Here is a 22,035-nt window from a genome sequence, read left to right as displayed (position 1 = left end):
AAGTACAAGACGTTTCCAAATGTCGAGTGAGTCCTGCATTTATACGAAACAGGACACTGTACTGTCCTTTCGATTCGTTGCCAATTCTGGTCCCATCCTATCACTCCTACAATACAGCTGATTCCAATACTGGTATCTTAAATGAATGTACCCTTCCTTCCGACCGTGACCACAGTCTTCTGGATGCGCTCTTGAATTGTCCGCGGAGGGAAATACCTACACGTCCGCGTGGATGTCCAATGGAAATGCTGCCGCCACAATCGTGGATGAACTCAATGAAGGCTTGAGCGATCACTCGACGGTTGATGCGTTTTTCTACAATGGGAATCCTGATACTGTTTCCGATTCCGATCGAGATCAAACTTATTACGATTAGGAGAACAAACTCCCTAATTGGTAGTCATAAATACCACAGTATACTTGCCAGCCAGACTGACCTGGTTCTACCTATTTTCGGATCACACTGTATTAATATAGCATGATCGAGTATTTAAAGCATATAATCCCTCGTAGTCAAATTTCGCGCCGTACAGCACATACTGAGTCAGATTCAACCATGCATCGGTGAGATCTCGGGTAAATCCTTCGGTCCTGACTCCTCCCTGTGAAGACTTCACGAGGGATCCGCTCGAAAAAAAAATGAGAATGAGGATGCATCTCTACAAATATAGTTTTCTGTTGATTGCATTGCATCTTGGGAGACAATGTTGATTATCAGCTGTATCCATCCCGCTTGTATGTGAGTATTAGATCGACAGCAATGATCGATCTCTGCCCGCTGCGCTCCATCGATTCGCGCAATCCGGCTTAATTCTCCACATACACTAACAGATCCTCAAAGCAGTCATTCTCTTTCTCCCTTCCTCGACTTCTCAGGTCCTCGATCTCCGCTTCTTCCAATCACGACTTGACAAACTTGATACCAAGCTCGAATCATCGATGCAGATTCCCTCGCCATTCTGTACTTTTCTCTTTCTTTCCTTCACCGTCCTTCTTCGCTTCCTGCGCAGCCGCAGCCACAGCCTCATTCGCCTTGTCCGCCTTGGCTTTATCTGCCTTCCTAGCTCTATAATCTGCCTGCTCAACCGCCCGTGTGATATCCATGATTTCCAGTGGTTTTAAGCTGAAGGTTTTAGCTAACAGCGGTATTTGTGACGGAGAGAGTAAGAGGGACCGATGGGAAGCCTTGGAAGTTATCGGTCCAGGAGCTGGAGCAGGGAATGGTTGCTGGATGGATTTCTTCTCCGTGCCTTTCGTAGAATCATCTGTTTTCGGTACGGTCGTACCTGGAGCTGCAGTTGAAGACGTCGAAGGTTTATGTATGAGTGATTCTGGGGTGGATGTTCCGTCTATAGCTCCTTCTGCCTCGCCTTTACTTTGCGCAGGTAATTTTTCGACTCCTCCTTCATGCGTTCCTGCTTCTACATGCTCCTTTGACAGGTCTTTCAGATGAGCTCCTTTGGAAGAGGTTTCGTCCGGAGCTTTGTTTTCGTCCTTCCCGCTCTCTATACTACTAGGCTTGGTAGCGTAAATCTCAGATAATTCCTTCGACTCCTTCTCGACGATGAGACCGTTCTGTAGCAGGTTCTCAAGGTATAGGGCACCTCTCCATGATTTGTAATGCGACCATGCTCGCCATAGCACGTAGAAGAATGGGAAATTGGGGATGATTGGTATTATAGCGAAAGGGGCGGTCAGTGGGGTACTGCTCAAACCAACAAACAAGCTCAGCCTATCGAATAGGGTGGAGAAGTGTTGAGTCAAAGTACTCACGCGAACAATGATCGGTACATCATCTTCCTATGATACGGTATTCTGTGCAGCAAGAATCGATGTAATTTCGGTAAGAGAGGAGGGAGGGTCGTTCCTTTGATCTCTGGGCGGAGTAAGGGGATCTGAGGGAGTCATCAACGTTAGCCGCATGTCAATCTCGACGAGATACATCATCAACCATGTGTAGTATTGCCATAATGTACCTTGATAGAGCAGAGCAGTAAACGTAATTCACCTCAATTCTCTCTCCGAGGATCTTCCCATCCTTCCCAATCTTCACCCCCTCCCCCTCTTTTATAGCTTTCAAACTCCACTCTTCATACTCTATCCGATCCATCAATTTCTCCCCCTTTGCATAAAACCAATACGTCCACGAGTCCTTCGGCTTCTTACCGAGGTTCAACCACGTATCCGACGCCTTATTCAACGCTCTAGAAGCGATGTTGGGAGGACCCTTTTCGGGCGGAGGATCAGGTTGAGTCGTTTGGAATAACATTAAAGGTGTCTTAGCTGATTCTGACTGTGACTCTGACGCCCCCTGAACTTCTCCCGTGGACTTTCCGGCATTGTTGGCTGAGGTAGGAGCGGATGGCTCGCCAGTGGGTGTGTAAGCTGGATTCGGAGGGGGAGAAAGAGGTAATGAGTGTGGTTTTGGGATTCGAGCCAAGGGAAGGGCGAATATCCGGAAGGGCCGTTTGGATAGTTGTTGGGGTATCTTGGATGTCATGCTGGGTACGTCTGATTGCTTTTCTACTTTCCAATGGTCCTAAGCTTGCTCGTCTAGCTGTGATGAATGGGACACGAGAGAGATCTTTTGGATACAGCTGCAGATCTTTGTATAGGGGTTACTCTATAATTAAATCCGTGGATAGTGGATCGAATCTTTTCAGGATCACTTATCATTCCGACGCGTGGTAAGATTAGTCTACCCAAAGTGTCGTCATACATCCGGCAAAGCCTGTTACTCTTTGGAAGGCAAGGCCGAGGTAGCATAGTATCGGGACAACGGAACAACAACGACAACATAGGAAGGCTCGGGCATGCCTTCGCGAGGAGGAGAGCATGCGAAGCTCTGGCAATCAGCCGCATTGTGTTTTGCGGCATGCATGAGTTGCATACCAAAGAATTTCCCCCGGCCAAGAAAGCCAGTCAGGTCGAACCTCAGCAGTAAATACATATGGAACTCATCCGCAACATTCATGCATTTTCGTAAGTCTCATCATGATAAAAATGGAAATACAAAGATATGCTTCTAACACCTGAAAATGAATGTCAAGCTCAGAAAGTCACGAGTAAGAAGAACAAATACAAATTGGCTTCAGCTTCCAGCCATAGAGACCCCTGAGAAGCAGTATATCAAATACCGCTGTCCTATTTGCCCCTATAATCGAATACACGTATAAGCGCATAAACATCGACAAAACCCTTTTCCGTTTATTCACATCCCTGATCGCTACTATGCAAGTAGTCACGACAGCCCGCAGCCACCTATCCTACCACCCCTCTAGCTCTCTTGGATTCTCTACTTTCTCCTACACCTACATTCACGTTGACATTCGCATTATTCTGCGGCGCCAAGAAAGTGCTATTAGAAGGTAAGAATCCGATAGTGATACCGTTGACCATGCCCATACCGCCGTTCAATGCGCTGAAATCCTGTTGGCCGTTCAGTTGTTGTTGTTGTTGAGGATTCAGACCAGCCCCATTTTGGTTCGACCAACCCCCATCAACTTCGACTACTGAGACCGTCCCATCATCATTCAGAGCCTCGATCGGCCGCTTCCTAGCATTGTTGGTATTGTTATTGTAACTTGAGGAATCGCCAAATATGACTCCTGTGCCTATCGCTCCGGTCGATAGACTATTCACATCAGGCATCATGCCTGTAGCCAAGAATTGCTATTTGACCCCAAAATAGGATGTTAGCACAGTACAGCAAAAGTCCATCGATGGTGAAAGGCAAGGAAGGATAAGGTGGACTTACCTGCAGAACCAGCTGATAAGTCTCATCGCTCCATCCACTACCTGCCAGAGGATTTCTCATGATGATCTCATCGTTCTCTTCCGTTCCATCCCTGCCATCCTCAACGTTCTGGATTGACCCGCCAGCGCCCATATCACCACCATTCAAACCCATCAATAATCCGGCGTTTCCTTGTTGAATCGTGGCGGCTGATATGGCCAATGCTTCTTGGACATGCTGGTCTGACAGAGGCGGTACACCAACTGAGATAGGTATGATCTTTTCGTATATCTGAGCTTGTCGTAGGTGCATCAGATGTTTATCCAATATCAGGAATAACCCATGCTTCGTAAATGGTTTAGCCAAGATATCGTTCATTCCGGATCGGATGTATGAGTCGACATCCTCTGCAGTAAGCCCAAAATACACTGTCAGCACATCCATAAAGGTATTTCAGGCCGCTCCCGTCCAGACACAACGGCACTCACGAGGTTGAGCATTAGAAGTCATACTGATGATAGGCGTGTAATTGTCGAATTGCCTGATCAGACTCGTCGCCTTCCTTCCATCCATATTGGGTCCAAAGAAGATATCCATCAATACTAGATCGTATTTATCCTTGTTCATCTTTTCGATGGCCCCTTGAGCATTCTCGACAGTTTCCGTTAAACATCCGAATTTGCTCAAGAATTTGCTTGACAATTGTCTGTACACTAGATCATCTTCTACCACTAGAATTTTCGGTGTTGTTGCCCAGTGCGGTTTGACAACTGATCCACTACCAGATGAATGGGGCGAGGACTTCTTGAAAGGTTTCGATGAACTGCCACCAGGCGGAGATATTGCTGTCCCCCCCGCGCCAATGGAATTGCTGTTTTCTGTCGGCTGGAGCACCGATGATACAGCTGATTTTCCATTGAGGACCGAGAGATCCGCCGCTTCGATTCCACCAGGAGGAGGGATTATGCTATCTAGCATTTGACCCGATGGCGCCGCTGTCGAAGGGACTTGTTGTGACTCAATTGCGTTGTTGTCTGCCGAAGTGGCTTGTTGTTCCGAAATTGGTTCGAGGCTGTTGACTTGCGCAGATCCGGTGATCGGGTTCTCAATGGTCGGCAGAGCGGTTCCTTCCTCAGTGAATCTTCCGTTGGTATTCTGTATACCTCCGCCGCTGAGGACATCGTACATCATCCGAAGCGTCGATCCATCCGAAGATTTGCGATGATACATCGGCATAGTCGCTTGGTTCCCTTCAGTCAACCAAGCTGGAGTCTCAGCAAACATCGGAGTCATACTGAGCGGTTCACCGGCATATAGCGTAGCCTCGATATTCTCTTCCTTCGGCACGGAGTCAGCCGCCGTCGCGAGAGGCACTGCTACCGGTGCAGAAGCGATTTGAGTCTGTTGAGTGCTTGGAGGTGCGGATTGAGGGACTGATGGCCCAGACATGCTACCTAATCTGCTTGGTGCGCCAGAGACGTTCCTCATACCGCTCGTAGCGGGTCCACTCATACTGCCTCGACTGCCTCGACTGGCGGTCCCGTCCGTCCTGGGCGAAGTCTGATTGGTACCATTGGTGTACAAAGGATTGAATGATGGTGCGGGGGCCATGTTGTACTGGCCGTTCAGTTGCGACGGGTAAGGTGCAGCCGAAACAGGAGGACCGTAGCTCGTGGCGGGCGTCGATCTCGAGCCAGGTTGAGGGATGGAGTCGTAGGCCTTGAATAGGTGTAGTATACGAGGTGAGTAATTGCCATCACTCATGGGTGATCCCGATGTTTCTACCGGCCAATATTAGCTATAAATGTATACACAAGCATATACAGTGTCTCTCACGAACCTCTTTCGTTAGCAGCTAGGTGACTAATCACTTCCTTCAGTACGTTCATCATACCAGTCTCTCTGGCTCTGGCCTCCCTGACGTCCTCCAATGCCCGCTCGAGCTTCCCCTCAAGATTGACTATGCGATTCTCCATAACATTGATCCTGCTAGCATCCTCCGAAGATAGACCGAAAGCCCTTGGAGAGGTGTCCTCGTTTTCGCCCCCAGCGGTCTTACGGGGGGCAACAGCTTTTCGCTACGGTCATCAGATGTTATCAGCTAAGATTTGCGAAAGCGTAAACAATGATCATCGATTTATTACTGACCTTGATATTTTCGAGATCGGACTTGCCACCAGCTACGAAGCTAGGATGTTGAAACTCCCATACCTGAGATATATGTCAGCTAGGCACCTCGTAACCAAAAAATTGGCAACCTCACATTTTCCTTGATAGTGCCTGACTCCTCGTCGACGTGTTTGATCTGCTCTCAAGTTAGCTATATTGTATCGGATGATTTGCTATTAAAATTACTTACCTTAGAAAAGCCATACTTATTGAGCTGTCTGACAAAACTAGAGAAGTTGGAATGCCTGAAAGTTTGCGGTCTGCGATATCGTCAGACATATCAACTCGATAATTCCAATTCTCAGAAGCGCTTGTTGAGCATCGTACTCACAAGACTTTCGTGGTAAAATCGTTCATGTCCCAAACAACGAAACTTGTTCCTCCCCTACCCCAGCCTACACTGCCCCTTTTCCCGCCTTTATCTCTCGGTTGTCCAGCAGCCTTCCCTTTTCCAAATGTTGCAGTCTCCTCTTCCAGCATCTTGTACAGCTTCTTGATGAATTCTGATGGTCCTTGTTGGCCTCCTCCACCTTCTTTCCCACCTCCCGTACCTCCAGCAGCTTCATTACCCCCGGCCGTGCTCGGACGTGTCTTACTCTCGTTTGCGACAACCACATTGGTGTTCTGGGTGGTCATGGGTATAGCTTGGGGTTGGGGATTAGAACGCCGATCGACAAGATCTTCCAATTTGACACCTCCCCCTCGACCAGGATGGACCGAGGACCACGGAGCTACGCCTGCCGCCCCGCCAGGTATCTGTTGAGCTTGACGCGGAAGAGGCGGTTGAGAGGGCGATGATCTTGCTGGTTGAGCATAAGCGGCATACGGATCACCACTTCCGCTGGTGTTTCTAGATGACGGTCCGGCACTAGCATACGCTTCTAGAGGCGGACCAGGCGGACCGGGTCCAGGTGGATTAGCCCACTGTCCACCTGGTACTGGCAGACTTTGAGGATGTCGTTGTTCGAAGGGGTACATCCCAGCTTCTGCTGGATACGGCGCACCTCCGGCCGATCCAGGTGGAGGCGGTAGACCTTGATGCTGGTGCACTAGCGGAGGTAAAGGTTGACCAGGTAGTGACGGATTACCGTAATATCCAGCCGGGGGTAGTTGATGAGGATACGGTGGACCGGAAGGTATACGCGACATCTTGCTTGACGCGGACGCAGATAGGATGGGGGAATGCGCTAGAAGCAGGATCGGACGGGTATACTGGTTTCGCTCAATCGGCACGTTCTGCAGTACAAGTCCAAGTAATCAGATAAGCCATCCCAACGCTTCGGCTTGAGAACCGCATAGCAGCGATCAAATCGAACGCATCGAAGTGTATACCTTCTGATTGTGCAGAAGGGTCACAAGAGAAGAAGAGGAGAAGAACAACTGACGTACGTGCTTAACAAATGCCGTTTACCGATGGATTTTGGAAAGGTACGAGTGCAAGCAAGCGAATTCCCTCCGTCCTGATCGTTCGCCGCTATCTGGGCTGATCGTATGCGGATGGGTGACACCCACGGATAGATACGATTGTGAAGAGTACGTGAGGAGTGATCTTCGCAAGATACAAGCTTGGGATGTCATGTATAAAGGAGATGAGAATTGGTAAGAAGGTTTTATTACCATAACAATGGACAGGCAGACAAGTACACAGCAACATGACATGCACCGTACGGTGATGCAATAAACCATGTGAGGGATTTGATCCCGTCATTCACCATTAACCACACAGTCCGAATTAACAGGACAAGAAGGGGGGCCATACTTCAAATTTTCATCCATCGCCATCATGATCACCGCGACCACCTAGCGGCATCTCGATGCATGACCGGAGTCCAGCTGGACTGCTCTCTGCAGAGGTCCATTTTCAGTGGTGTTGAAGACGTCACAAGCAGACGACACCGAAGACTGGCAAAATGCACACGCAGCGAGGAGAAGAAGCGCCGCCGACGTGTATCCGCACATCTGACGTAATACACCACAGTCACGGCGTGAGCCGAACAACGCATTACATTCGACCGTGATTAGAGGTTTGAGGTCCGGGTCGCTGCAGACGAAGAGGAGCGATAAGAATAGCGGATAGCGATGAAATGGTATTCTCAATTGACTGTTGTAGATAGCCGGAGGCCACCTGTGCAAGATGTCAAAGTCGCCTGTCATCATACTGACTGGAGCATCCCGGGGTCTAGGTCTAGCAGTCCTACAGCTCCTGCTTTCGAACCACAACGCCAGGGTGACTACCCTCTCTCGATCAATCTCGTCCGAACTACAGGCCGTAGTCAAGCAATATGGTCAAGATAGAGTCTTACCCATTCAAGGCGATGTTGGCAGATCAGAGGATAACATCAGAGTAGTTGAAGAAACTGTGAAGAAGTGGGGTGAGATAGATGGGCTGATATTGAATGCCGGTACCATTGAGCCGAGTAAGTCACTCATCATCTCCTAATCTGCCAAACGTTGCATGCAGCTGCTCATGGGTTTATAATTACGGAAATAGAGAAACTCGATTCCGTACCGATAGATAGTCTCGCATCATACGTCCAGACAAACCTACTTTCGACAATATACTTGGTACAGCCTGCTTTACCACATCTACGCAAGACAAAGGGAAAGGTAGTGCTCATCTCCTCTGGGGCAAGTACGACGGGATACCAAGCTTGGGGTCTCTATTCGATGGCCAAGGCCGGTATGAATAGCTTAGCGAGGACGTTGGCGGCTGAGGAGAAAGAGAATGAGGTAGCGGTATTTGCCATTCGACCCGGTATGGTCAATGTAAGTCCACATCGTTACATTACGGTTTACCGTCATGACCGTTACTGATGTTTGACTACTTTGACTGGGTTCTTTCTCCTCAGACTGATGTAAGTTCCATCGCAATCTCTTTCGTGCAACTCCCGTGGACGCACGCTGAATTCTACCTCGCCGTGCCTTTCAGATGCAAGCCTTACTCCGAAACGAGGGGCCCGCTACGATGCATCCTGACGAGATGGTCAAATTCCAAAATGCACACAAGAACGGCGAACTCTTAGCGCCAGAGCAGTAAGTTGTTCTCTTTCTTCCAAGAGATCCACTAGTTCAAATTCAAAAGGCAACTGAAAGCTTCGCTAATGCTCGAATGGCAGACCGGGATCTGTAATTGCTGGTTTAGCGATCGATGGATCTCTAGAGCTGACGGGAGAATACATAAACTGGGCAGACGATCGATTGAAATCGTTCCAATAGTTCACGGACTGATGCATGAACATATCATATCATCTCATATCAGGTGTAGGGAGTGGACGTCATGATGAAGACCACCAAGACCGACAAATACGACCGCATCGGTGCTTTGGAATCTCCGTTTACTTATCGCCCATGATCATACGTACTGATCAGACGCAGCCATTTCGACAGATCCGACATCTCCGCTGATTGTTGGCGCATCAACAGATCTGACATCTCTGCTGATTGGTGGCGACATCAATTTAAGGTATGAAGTCTCCCGTCTCTACACTTCCTCCTGGTCCGGCTCCAACCTCTTTTCACGGAAAAATACTAGCATGACCAAGCCGCCAAGGATTACAAAACTCCCACTGAAAAAGTACGAGTTCCTGCTTCCCGTCCAATCTTCGATCGTGCCATTTCCCGTATTCAAAAGACCCGATTGGATTGCTACTCCGACAACTCCGCCTACTTGGAAGACGACATTTGCGAATGATCCGGAGATACCGGCGTAAGATATAGGGAACGCCTGAATGATACATGTGCTATATCCAAGAAGATTGGCGTCAGCTCTCATCCTTGCCAAATGTAGCTTTGAAATCCCATTGATTCCAAACCTATTCACTCACTTGGCAGCGATATATCCTATGATCCCACCAGCCACACCAATAATCATTCCCGGAAAGATAAATTTCCAATAGTTCATTCCATCTCCTCCATCGCTAAATGCAAAAAGCAGACTTCCCACTAGACAAGCAAGCGTACACACAGGAAGGACCAAGCGAGGTTTCAGGATGAGGAAGGGGAACGGATGAGTCAAAGCACCAACAACGACAACCGTTATACCCATCGGTAAAAGTTTCACTCCAGTCAAGATCGGTGAGATCCCCAGAACGTCTTGGAAATAAGTCGAAATACGGAGTTGGGCAGTATTGAACCACATGTTGATTCCTATAGCCATCAAAATCAGGGGGAAGATATTTGGGAATCGCCAGATTCCCTTGGGTAATAATCCGAAACCTTCTTCTAATCTTGCCTCCCAGAAAACGAAGACGCCGAACATCGCCAGAGAGACCAAGAATGGGGCTAAGAAGATCGCGGATGACCATCCTTTGGATTCGGCTTGAGTGAAGCCGAGGATAAATAGGACCAAAGCGGAAAGTAAGAGGACGACACCGATAAGATCGAGTCGCTTGATCTTGTCTTTGCTCGATAAAGAGGAGGCGACTGCCTTGGTGGGTGGCATGTACACCCAAGCGAGGGCGGCAAAAGGTGCAACTACGATGCTGTCATCATGCACATCATATCAGCGAACAAAGCCTTCAGAGTTGAGTGTCTCGCACAGATGGTAGTCGGTGTTTCACTGACGTCACGAATCGGAAATACCATCTCCAGCTCGAGAGCATGAAAAGACCAGCGAGGATCTGGTCATCCACACATGATATCAGCCATGCTGTATATCAGTACTCCAACTACCTGACCAAACCACATCACTTGTCACTCACGATGGCTACAGAATTCGATAAGGCAGCAGCGATACCGTATATAGAGAGCTTCTGCGTCTGTTCCGTTGGGTCAGGGTACATTTGCACTGACATACAAAGCGTGTGAGAATCAGCTCAAATAATCCTTCCAGCCTTCAGTTCCTGTACGGAACAGAGTGTGCTTTATATACATTATCAGAGAAAACAATAGTGGGAAGCTCAACTTACCAATCATGTTGATCGAGCTCGGTATAGTCAACACAGCCGCCAAAGCTGAGATAGCTCTCAAGACGAAGAACGAGTATTTATCCTCCATGAACGAAATAATCAAGTTGAAGATCGCTATTCCGACGAAACCTATACTGTATACTTTTGACGGTGAATACAGATCGGCTAGTCGACCAGCGAGTAACAGCGTCGAACCGAATGCAATTCTACGAAAGCCGGCGGTATGAACCAATCGGCAATTAGCACTCAGACCATCCTTGTAGTCCCGAAGAATGCTTGTTGTGTTGGGCAAGAGAAGGGGTACGGGAGCGTAGTTGGAGTGTTTGAGAGAAACGCGATGTTATGAAAGATAGCACGAGACTTACGCATAAGTACCTAGGATCCAAGCTTGATCACCGACCCCGATACTTAGATCTCGAGCTATCTCAGCGGTCATCAGGAAAGTAGCCGACACGCCGGCCCCGTCGATGAACATCCTGCATTTCAGTGAATCACCCCGGAGGATCAGCGGCTGGTCATATCGCATTGAGATGATCGATTTCGAGCCGATGTCGAGTTTAACGTTGGATCTGTAGAGTACCTTGAGGAGGACGCAGGTGGGCCAAGGTGTGAAAGAATCGCAGAAAAATGCGATGAGTTGAGGACTCACGATAGACAGAAACAGAATAACAGGATATTCTTCTTATTCTTAGGCAGACACGCCAGATCCTCGTTCATATCTGCGCGCTTCACTTCTTCGTTATCTGTATCATTTTTCCCGCTAGTGTAGTCGAGTGCTCCTCCGACTGTATCAACCTCAGAGCCTTGAGTGACGGTCTCAGCCATCGATGCGTTTTTACTGCTTGTATCGGTATCCTCGATCAATCCTACTCTGGGAACCAGCGGAAGTATGTTTTGTAGAGGTATCTCATCAGGCTCCTTCTTCAAGAGGAGTTCACTGCCTCTTTCACTGGGAAGAGGCTTCCCCAATTCGGTTTCGTCCCTCGTCGGAGGATAGTCGTTGTTGATATTGGTTTTATTATCGTCGATGTTGAGTCCACTTCGATTGTCGTTGTCCATCTTGAGGGGCTCTTTACTGTGTGGAATAAGTAGATTTATGATTGTATTACCTTGATCAGTCGATCGCCTGAGTTATACTGGTAAGCCAAATTTGCCTTTTCAGAGGTGGAAACGCATTTCAACGAAGAAGCTTTTTATACCTCTTCCAAAGTCCTTTCGCCTGCTCAGACTTACAGAAGAAAAGCTCTGTATGCGCATTTAGGGTGCATATTGTAAGCCGTGTATGCCTTTCGAATGACTCGTGAAGCTCAATACCAAGTGATTAATTGATCTCCGGATCCGCTGAGCACGGTGGCTGTATATAACTTCGTATTGTACCAGTAGTTTCACCATCACCATCCACCATCCGCATCACTGGGTTATAGACAAGCGCCGGCCGCATCAGGGATGAACCTCGGGCCTATCACTCAGGAGCAGTAGCTTGGTCTGTCGAACCTTGACTATACTTGGCATTACTGACTGTGACTCAACAGGGGAGTTTATTCACTTGTACCTCTACCGGCTCCGAGAAAACCGCGAATCGTTCCGCTAGGGTCACATTTCTCGGATCCGAACTAATCCAATCTCTGAACCGTGCAACCACGAAGGGTATTCTCCAAGCATCTTCCATTAAGCATATCTGCATATATGCATCAAGCATTATATACAACCATATCAAACACAACCTCAAGATTATGGATATGTGACGAATGTTCACCCATAGTATAGTCCGGTCACATGTCAGATGACAAGCTGAATCTCAAGATTCTCCTCTTCATCTCGCATCCTCTGCCGCTGAATATCGGAGACCTGACAGCCAAACGAGCTAAAGATCCAATATCCCAAATCTAATAGCCAAACAACCTAAAGATCAAATACAGCAAACACCCCACGAATCTCAGCGTACTCAATCCTAGGACCGCGTAGAAGATGACAGTGAGATAAGGGTTGAAAGTCGACGAAGTCGCACTGGTGAAATGCGTGTTTACCCATGTGGTGAATGCCGAAGAGGTGAATAAGAGGATGACCAGCATATTGGATCCGATGAAGAATAATACGACGTTGGTCCTGCGAGCATTATCCTGGTATGTTAGCCTTTGACCTGGCAGCAAAACACAACTTTACAGCAAAAATACACCACGATACGGCGCCAGTCTCGCTTCACTGCCTTTGTTTCTTTGGGTCTTGATGAAAGTCTGAGTTATGCTCACCTGAAATTCCTATCTTCATCCGCACGTTTAGTCTCCGCGCTCCTCTTTTCGACCTTCTCCTTCGCAGGAACCCTCAATTCTTGTCTTGCCTGCTGCCATAACGCCTCTACATCTTCTTGTTTAGTAGGTAGAGCAACTTCGGCCTGGACGCCATCCAAGATATCAGCTACTGTCCACATTCACGCATCTCAGAGAGCTGAGGAAGCTAAAGAAATAAGGGAGGCAAGAGGCGAAAGGCAAAAGGCAGAACTCACCATCTCTTTACCGTCTTTCTCCACTTTCTTGGCGGACCCAAGATCCTTCGAAGCGCCATTATCTCCCTTCGTACCCCAACTCACATCGTGCAAATTACACATAGCGTAAATAAGCAGGATATTGACGTATGAAGGGAGAAGCAAGAGGTATTGGATAAAAGAGGTTAACATGTGCCATGGTTCGAAGTATAAGATCGAGGAGATCAGGTAAAGACCATAAGTCGCCTAAAAGCAGGTATCATGTTCAGCCTTGTCTCCGTATTTTCAGTTCGATGGAGTACAAGATAGACGATTTGGGAGGGACATACCATCAGAGACATAGCCAAGTCTAGGAAAGTCCTGTTCTCGAACAGTCCACTGACATCTTTCCAGCCTTCGGTAGTGTGAGGAACGGTTTGATAGACTGTCCAACCGGCACAGTACAGCAAGATCCCTTGACAGACAGCGAACATGAAGATGCTACGGTTCACACCGATGTTTAGCCTCATTCACGCCACTGTAGTCGAAAGATGCCGGGCTATGACTCACCACAATGTGTACATCCAATTTGATCCTTGTGGTCGATTACCCAACGAACAGACCAGTACGATGAAGCTAAATATGCAAATGAGCATGAGCGGATTGTTTGCGCTTGTCAAATCGTGTCAGACTCTCACGAAACTCACATAAGACCAATATAAACCTTGTTGAAGACCTGGAAGATCTCGTCTCCCGCACCGCCGAACGGATCAGAATTTCCAGAAATTGAAGAGGAGATAAGGAAGAAGAATGCGAGGTAGAAGGAAGAGATCGACAGCCAATTGAAAATCAGGTTGATCAAGTCTATGTGCGTACCAAATTAGATGGTATGAGCATTGCGTACTCCAGGATCACTCGACCATTGAAAGGGTTGACTCACTATAGATAGTCAAAATGGTCAAAGCGATTTTCCTGAAAAAGCCATGTCCACTCGTCCAAATCCTCCAGAAACACACCATCGCGTAGGTAGCAGCAAAGATCGACCCGTTCAACCATCTTCTTCGCTGCGAGATGAATTCCGGCACTCGCGCAGGAACATCCGTTCCAGCTTTAGCAGATTTCACATATTGTAATCTCCATCTAGCGTTTTTCTTCACCACAATTTCAAACGCTAATATCCTGTCTTCAGCTAAGAACTTGTTCCTATCGAATATCGAAGCCGTAGCTCCGGGGAGATTCATCATTTCACCGTGGAAGTAAGCAGCTAATGGTCCTGTACCGTCCGCATGATTCTTGACTGCGTCGTACCGATAGGCTGAGAATGCTCCGGGCAACACCGAGATTAGACCGAAGACAGATTCGAATGGTTTATCGAGGATATTTGACATTTTATATTCGAAATTTTGACCAGCTATCAGAGGATTGAACAAAAGTTTGCCGAATTTGCCGGTATCTGCGAATATCTCTCCGCATGCCCCACCGACGTTGGGGTGTTTCTCGAAACATTTGTAAAGCTCGTAGATTGATGTTCCGCTCGGTTTGGTACCCACGTCAAGGAGGACACAAACATTCGGCTTGATTAATGGGCCGAAGGCATTGAAGAACCATCGATGGGAGTTTAACTTCTTCTTGTTTTGTCTGAATTCATCCTTGTCAGCTATCCACATTTAGCCAGAGAGAAGAAACAGCAATACCGCTCACTCTTTCAAGCAGAATAGCAATTGCACCGGTGTCGACCCGAACCCGACTTCTCCTGTATCAGACACCACGACCTGCGAGGTGTACTCAAAGATGTGCGCTTGAGTCTCTTTTCCGGCTACATGGTCTTTCATAACACCCTATATACAGAGTGAGCGGGATTTTCCGATAGAGCCACGACGACATGCGAACTCACCTCAGCGTATACACCCATCAATTGTAAGACCTTTAGCACCCTAGGATCCAGCACTTTTCGTCCGTCCGCGACAATACAGACTACGACCTTCTTCCAGGCGTCTGTGCCCCACGTTTTGGATCTCGAACGAGTAGTGAGATGCGCGATGTTTTTGATGACCGAGTTGAGAGTACGAAGGAGTAATGTAGAGTCTTCGTTGTACATTGTCATTACGATCTACCGTCGTTGAAGTGAACGCATGGAGTGTTTAGCTCAATCTGCACTCTTATGTTGAAGTGAATGGACAACAAGCGACAATCGACTCACGAATAGTTCCGTCTTTCTTCCGTACAGATATTGTCTCAAGTTGAATTTCCTAGACATGAAGTCATCCGGATCACAAGTAGCAGCAGAATATCTCAGACTCTCAGCTTCTCCATCCATCATTCCCAAACCTTTCGTTGAGCTCGGTATCACACCCTTAGGCACGGGAACATCCATTATCAAGTTACCGTTGTGCAGTGGAATTTGCTTGACTACTCTTCGCTCTAATAGCTGGTTTCGCATTTTGTGCCAATGGGAAGTACCTCCCACCGAACTTGGCGGACCATTCATATTGGAGAAAGAAGTCTGTCGGGGCGGATAGAAACCATTATTGATGCTGTTGTTGTTGTAATTAAAATCCCTCGGGTTGGAAGGCATAGCAGGAAGTACTGATCCCACTTCCCATTCTTTTTGTGGTGTGCCAGCCAGATGAGTGGTAGAAGTGTATGACTTGGTTTCGTCGGGGTAATAATCCGAGTGTTGGGATGAGAATGATGGCCTGCTCTGAGCAGGCTGACTCTGCTGATAAAAGCCTTGCTGAGGTTGAGGTTGAGATTGAGGTGCCAGGTGTTGGCGGGAATCGAAAACTTGACCTACTCCGATACCCCCTCCAGGGGGGGTATACGGATTAGACGTGGGTTGACCGTACATCTCTGCGTGTGGATCGAGCGGGGTAGCAGGTTGCTGGTATCCTTGTTGATATCCTGTCAAAGAAGGTGATGGTGCTGCTTGACCGTATCCATGGGCATTGGAATTAGGATGGGGATCGTTGAATCCTGGAGAAGGCTGTCGGTGTAAATCTGTATAGTATGAATCTAAAGGATCGTTGTAAGCTTGTTGCTGCTGCTGATAAGGCGAGGGGTTGGATTGATATGTTGGCGCAGGAGAAAGTTGCCTGTTATCCTGCGGTGAGTGGTATCCGTAACTCATCTTGGGATACGGTGTATAGTGTATGTGTAGTGGATGTTCAAAGGAGTGTAGAGAGTGGGGCTATCCTCGTAAAAGGAGGTTGCGGTGTCGTAGTGGCTGAATTGATTGACTTCTATCCGTTGTCGTCGTGATGGTATATCGCTGAACTATATACACTTCCATACACCAGTAAACTCTGAAACGATCACTATCAGAGAGATTGCCAAGGAGACGATCAAGGCGAAATGACTAAAAAGGAGGGAGGGACTGTCTGACTGTCTGACCAGAGACCAAAAGAAGCGAACAATGCGCTGTTCGACTGTGAGACAGATTGATGCTCGTGCTTCTTGACGATGTGTAGAATTCTTCCAGTGGGGGAAATTGAGGATTCGCAGGTGAAGACCAGCTTCTTCTCGCAAACAATATAGTAGTGGAAGTGATCAATGTAAGAACGGGGGAGAGAAGATGAGAACAGAATGAGAAAGCCAATTCCATCGAATCTGATTCCAATCGAGACCAAAATACATCTCTAAGCTTCAACATCTTTTACCCCACATCATCCCGTGACATTCGGTCTTTTCCTCTATTCAGGTGCATAAAGCTCTCTGAGGGGGTGAGGGTGAATACCAAGAGAAAGCAAACGCGGGGTACGATGAACCCAAGACAGTTTATTGTGGTTAAATTCCCTCGTCGTTCCTTCACGGTGAAACGCGTTAAGCTAAGCAGCGAAAGCGTGTGCGAAGCAAAGACAAAGATGAAACGCGTCCAATTTGATAGCGCACTCGTTCCTCAGCCGAATCTCGGCAGGAGTCTGGTAGCACGTGGATGTTATCCTGGTGGAGGGTTTATTTCATTTTCTCCGAGCAGGGTTGTTTGGTTCCGCATCCCCCTTTTTCCCCCACGTGTAAGCTGTATTACGCAATACGATCGATTGTATTCCCTAATCATCATTTAAATTGAATATGAAATCCATACTCTACCATGCGAGTGAATAAGTGAATGGGATTTTACCACTTTCGAGCGGTGTAGTAGTAACTATTTTAGCATAGAAATCAATCAAATACCATTCATCTTCCATATCAATTCTCTTATCATTCTCGAAGACCAGCTGCAAGCATACAGAACATTCACTAGACCGCTCGACTGGCCCATCTTGACGATACAGCCTACAAATAATCGGTATCAAACACTTTTGCCGTCGGATTCGTCCCAGCTTACACCGGGTAAAATGGTTGACCAGCCCAGCGCTCAATAACACAGGCTTTCAGCTGAACCGAATCGATCATTGATCATTCGAAGCAACTTACCGACATCAGCATCTGCCTCCAATCTCTACAGGTGACAAACGCAGGAGACAGACCCCCCTGTGACAGCGAGGAATTCTCAAATACCTCAAATATCCGTTCATCAGGTATCCTTGGAAACCGAGATTGCACCTATCTTTCTTACCCAAGCGACTGGGTCTACCACTTTCAAGCGCTTCGTTTGGCGAATCGTTCGGACAAAGTCCTTCTTCAACCGCACTGCATCACTCTTCCTCAATTTATTCATCATGGTGTTGATCAACGAGAAAAAATACGCTTGTGAGAAATGTATAAAAGGACACAGGGTATCAGGATGTACTCACACCGATAGACCATTGTATGAGATCAAGAAGAAAGGTAGACCTACAACTCAATGTTCCCACTGCAAGGATAAGCGTAAAGCTGCTGGATCGAGCGTCCATACCAAGGTGAGTTCTCCAGCCTTTTATGCACCGTGTGTTGGGCGTAGACTTATACCTCATCGGGATGATGTCAGTGTGCATGTGGTGATGTCAAGAATCCTCCGATCACTTCGGCGATCATCCAGCCTGTCACCACACAATCGAGCTTTTCAGAGCAACTTCCCGCCTCGGAGCAATTTGAAGAGGACGAAGAGGTAGAGATCGAGACCCGAAAGGGTCAACCGGGATCCAAGGCCACTTTCCCACGAGGCTTCAAAGATGTTTTGGAATTGGCTGCAGCAGCAAATGCGCTAGCGGGTCTAGTGAAGGAGGATACGCCCTTTAAGGTTGCTGAGCGAAGTGGTGAGTCCTACTTTTGATCCAGTATGCAAGGATTCAAACTGATATATTGTCGCCGCTGTCAGTCCAAGCACTGCTAAATCCATGCAAATGCCAATCGGGCGGTCCTTGCAAGTGCTGTCATCCTAAGAAAGCCGAGCCGCCTCAGCAATCTGGCGACACATCTCCCTCCGCTAGCGGCGGGTGCTGCAGCACCTCAAATACATCCAATGGAACGGGCGGCACAATACCACCACCTCTCCCGCTCCTCGCCGCCAATCCTCACTTATCCCCCAACAACATGCATCATCCAGCACATACATCCCCTCATGTACACAAGACCAAACTATTCTCGCCGTACTCAACGAATCCAGCTTCTCAGTCGAGATACGGTCGAAGGGACACTATCAGTTCTCGAAGTTCAGGTCGATCAAGCCCATTGCCACCCAAAGTACTCCGATCGCCCCCACCCACTATCAAACCTTTGACCGACTTCGGTAGACTGATAGGTGCAGCTATCAACCAAGATGGGTCTATCAATCCCGAGATCCCGAGATCCGCTGTCGGTCTTCCTAACCTTCCAGGAATAGCAACGTTCGATACTGCAGCCGAAAACGGTGGAACCAAAGTCGAGCCGATGGAGTATGAGGATATCGATATCGACATGCCCTTAGCGTTCCCTACCAGCGAAGATGTTGTCATTGGGGCTTGTATGTGTGGTGAAGACTGTTCATGTCCAAATTGTGCCACACATGACAATGGTATCACAGTCGACCACGACGACCCCGGACACCAACACGAGGGCGGATGTGGGGAGAGCTGTAAAGGAAGACATGATTGTCATCATTCGATCTCAGTCCCATCGGGCGTGACTTCAATTGCGCAACTCATATCGCTGGCGGCATCTCACGTCCCTCCGCCACCCGAAGCCCAAACTCCCAGGTTTCCCTCCACATTGGATCCCCACGATATGCGTGTTCTACCGCCCTCCGCTCAATTCAGCGCAGATGTCGCGCGATCCATGGGGATCGTCCAGCTCAAACCGCTAGAATGCTGCAACGGACGCTGTCAGTGTCCGCCAGGCCAGTGTACATGCGAGAAGGAATGTTGCGGCTGTTGTGTCAGATGTGCGTGCTCAGAGGAAGACGAAGATGCCAGAATGTCGAATGGCGGTGATAGTTATTCTCCTCAAGCTAACCTCAATTCTGAGGCCTCCCAACCTAAATCGTCTTGCTGTGGCGGAAAGCAGCTGGCGGAGGCATCGAAGGATGCCAGGCCTAGTCCGTTGGCTGCTTCCCCGATCGGAGCTGCAGTAGCATCATCGTTGTCTCAACCCTCGCCTACATTGTTGTCGCCTGACCATGCTCAAGTAGCGTTGAATAACGGATCGAGACAACCTTCGCCCGTCAGTTCAGGCTCGACTACTCCGGTCAATCTTCCCCAGCCGTCCGGCATCGTGGGCGGCTCGGTCCGTCGAGCTATTTCCATTTCGTCTCGGACGGCTCATCACGGCCACGATGTCTCGTCCTCCTCCCACCGTCGTGCGACCGTGACAGGCAATCCGCCGGCAATCGCTGGGCATAATGCCGGACCATCAAAGACGTCAAGCAAAGCCATCGCCCCGTACAATGCTCAACATCATCGAACAATCTTACCCAAAGCATCCAACTCACACTTATCAGTGAACACTGCGGGAGCGGCGGCTGGCAGTTCCCGACAACCCTCGCCTTCTGGCCAGAAGCGTGGTTCTGGATCTACTGGTCCGACACGAACCGGAAGTCCTACTGGGGAAAGGAGGACCAGCGCGTCGAACGGCACGAAAGGTAAACAGCCTAGTACTTCTCGTTCAAAACAATCTTCTCCACCTATTCACCCTATACCTGTTCACGACAGCACGTCATATTCTACTCAGCCCGCTTTGTCAACACCTCACGACGGCCAGCATTTGGGTTATCAGTGGCCTCCTCAGTATTGCCAAGAAGTACTGCAATCGCAATATCAGGCATTCCCCTCCGGAGCCGAGGCTCCTCCTCCTGAACCTTCAGCAATGCCTTACATGGATATGCAAAATAGTCACTACCCGCCCCCATCTCAGAATGTGATGCAGGATCCGAATATCGACCCGTCGAATGCCGCACTGCTAGCGTTCCTTCAACAATACACGCAAGCGAACTACCAGTCCTCTCAAGCTGGTCTACAATACCAACCTCCACCGGCAAATCAACCTCAATCAATGTCAGAAGCTCAGCCTCAGCAACAACCTCAACCCCAAGCGCAAGGCGTGCCTCATTTCGATGAATCATGGTATTCTCAAGTCCAACAACCTGCATTATCACACGATATATCAGGTACAACCTCGCCTGAGATAGACCAGCCATTTGACCTAGATCAATTTCTCGCACAAACCCTCGGCAATCGATCTCAACCTGAGCTGATATATCAACCTTCGTCTCAGCAACAAACGAACGACAATTTCTTGCAACATCAGCAGGGAGTCACAATTGACCCTAATCCTAATTTCAACGATTTCTTCTTTAATGCAATCTCTTCGCATCGAGCTGTTCAACCTCAATCGCAATCACAACCTCCACATCAAAGTGCAACAACAAATCATCCGGGTGCGAGTGGTCCCGATAAAGTTGCTCCGATGACTGGACCTCCCTTCATCCCTCTTGTCCCTGGTCTACCAGCTGAGCATACTTATTCGCCAAACTGGACGTCGAACGGGGCGAAAGAAAAGATAGTCCAAGATCAACGGAGATTATTAAGTGAGATCAACGCAGGCACTTCTACTTCTGCTCCTGCTCCTGCTGCTCAAGCGCAGTCCTCATCTCAGATGCCTGCGCAAGTTCAAGGTCTTCTGTTCGGTATGCAAGGCCAAGTCCCAGGTCAAAATCAGGGTCAATTCGAGACTGACACAGGCGACATGATCGACCTTTCGAAACCTCTTAATTCGGATACCTTGAACAAGATCATGATGGCTTTGCAGAAACATAACGATGCCTTGCTTCCTCCTCCCGGTTCCTCCGTCAACAACAGTCACAATAACAGCGATATATCCGGATCTGCCATCGGATCCGCATTACAGTCGGCACCTTCGATGGATCATAACAACCTCAACGCATCTTCGTCTTCGCACGTGATGTCCGCATCTGCCCCTGCGCCTGCACCTGCACCTCAACGGCCACTGCCACTGCCACTGGACCTGGACCTGGTAGATCAATCGACTGGAATGGGAATGGGGATCGGTAGTACCATTCGCCGTACGAGTGATACTCAACCGTATCCTGATAAAAGTGGAATACTCGCACCGACCACAACCACATCGACAACGACGATGATGACGAAAGACCTAGATGACATGTTCAGTCAATTTGTGACTCTTGATGGAGTCATCAATCCCAATCTAGACCCTTTAAATACTGGTAGCAATACGAACGGTAATGCGGAATCAGAATCAGGTTCTGGCTCGGATGATCCGAATGCGTGGTTGAAGATACAATGTAATGTCGACGGATTGAGCTGGGCAAGCGATCCGATGTGAGGTGGACATGAATTGGATAGACATGGGATGTGGAGTGTGGGGTGTCGGAGATACATCAACCTGATATA

General features: G+C 48.4%; 6 protein-coding genes across 6 annotated transcripts; 2 read left to right on the top strand and 4 right to left on the bottom strand.

The window, feature by feature from the left end:
• Positions 1–933: 933 nt before the first annotated feature.
• On the bottom strand, positions 934–2,500 carry I303_106046 (uncharacterized protein; the record flags this gene model as incomplete). Its single annotated transcript, XM_018409353.1, has 3 exons — positions 934–1,705; positions 1,774–1,895; positions 2,009–2,500. The coding sequence occupies 3 exons, from the start codon at positions 2,498–2,500 to the stop codon at positions 934–936; spliced, it is 1,386 nt and encodes a 461-aa protein (XP_018261626.1).
• Positions 2,501–3,261: 761 nt separating this feature from the next.
• I303_106045 (uncharacterized protein) lies at positions 3,262–7,054 on the bottom strand (the record flags this gene model as incomplete). The annotated part of the gene is made up of 8 exons (XM_065969303.1): positions 3,262–3,672; positions 3,758–4,143; positions 4,225–5,517; positions 5,577–5,814; positions 5,885–5,947; positions 6,000–6,041; positions 6,096–6,165; positions 6,237–7,054. The coding sequence occupies 8 exons, from the start codon at positions 7,052–7,054 to the stop codon at positions 3,262–3,264; spliced, it is 3,321 nt and encodes a 1,106-aa protein (XP_065825375.1).
• Positions 7,055–8,039: 985 nt separating this feature from the next.
• Positions 8,040–9,121, top strand: I303_106044 (uncharacterized protein; the record flags this gene model as incomplete). Its single annotated transcript, XM_065969302.1, has 4 exons — positions 8,040–8,322; positions 8,397–8,671; positions 8,835–8,938; positions 9,022–9,121. 4 exons carry the CDS (start codon positions 8,040–8,042, stop codon positions 9,119–9,121), a joined length of 762 nt encoding a protein of 253 aa, XP_065825374.1.
• Positions 9,122–9,386: 265 nt separating this feature from the next.
• On the bottom strand, positions 9,387–11,871 carry I303_106043 (uncharacterized protein; the record flags this gene model as incomplete). Its single annotated transcript, XM_018409350.1, has 7 exons — positions 9,387–9,645; positions 9,730–10,386; positions 10,469–10,524; positions 10,606–10,691; positions 10,813–11,018; positions 11,178–11,288; positions 11,462–11,871. The coding sequence occupies 7 exons, from the start codon at positions 11,869–11,871 to the stop codon at positions 9,387–9,389; spliced, it is 1,785 nt and encodes a 594-aa protein (XP_018261623.1).
• An 827-nt stretch (positions 11,872–12,698) lies between these two features.
• I303_106042 (uncharacterized protein) lies at positions 12,699–16,400 on the bottom strand (the record flags this gene model as incomplete). The annotated part of the gene is made up of 10 exons (XM_018409349.1): positions 12,699–12,918; positions 13,062–13,204; positions 13,316–13,540; positions 13,624–13,774; positions 13,844–13,909; positions 13,981–14,137; positions 14,214–14,911; positions 14,975–15,111; positions 15,168–15,383; positions 15,474–16,400. 10 exons carry the CDS (start codon positions 16,398–16,400, stop codon positions 12,699–12,701), a joined length of 2,940 nt encoding a protein of 979 aa, XP_018261622.1.
• Positions 16,401–17,931: 1,531 nt separating this feature from the next.
• On the top strand, positions 17,932–21,967 carry I303_106041 (uncharacterized protein; the record flags this gene model as incomplete). The annotated part of the gene is made up of 4 exons (XM_018409348.1): positions 17,932–18,111; positions 18,180–18,447; positions 18,510–19,133; positions 19,194–21,967. 4 exons carry the CDS (start codon positions 17,932–17,934, stop codon positions 21,965–21,967), a joined length of 3,846 nt encoding a protein of 1,281 aa, XP_018261621.1.
• Positions 21,968–22,035: the final 68 nt, after the last annotated feature.

The sequence above is a fragment of the Kwoniella dejecticola genome, chromosome 7, assembly GCF_000512565.2.
Source record: "Kwoniella dejecticola CBS 10117 chromosome 7, complete sequence".
Classification (NCBI taxonomy): domain Eukaryota; kingdom Fungi; phylum Basidiomycota; class Tremellomycetes; order Tremellales; family Cryptococcaceae; genus Kwoniella; species Kwoniella dejecticola.
This window is presented reverse-complemented; position numbering and strand designations above follow the sequence as displayed.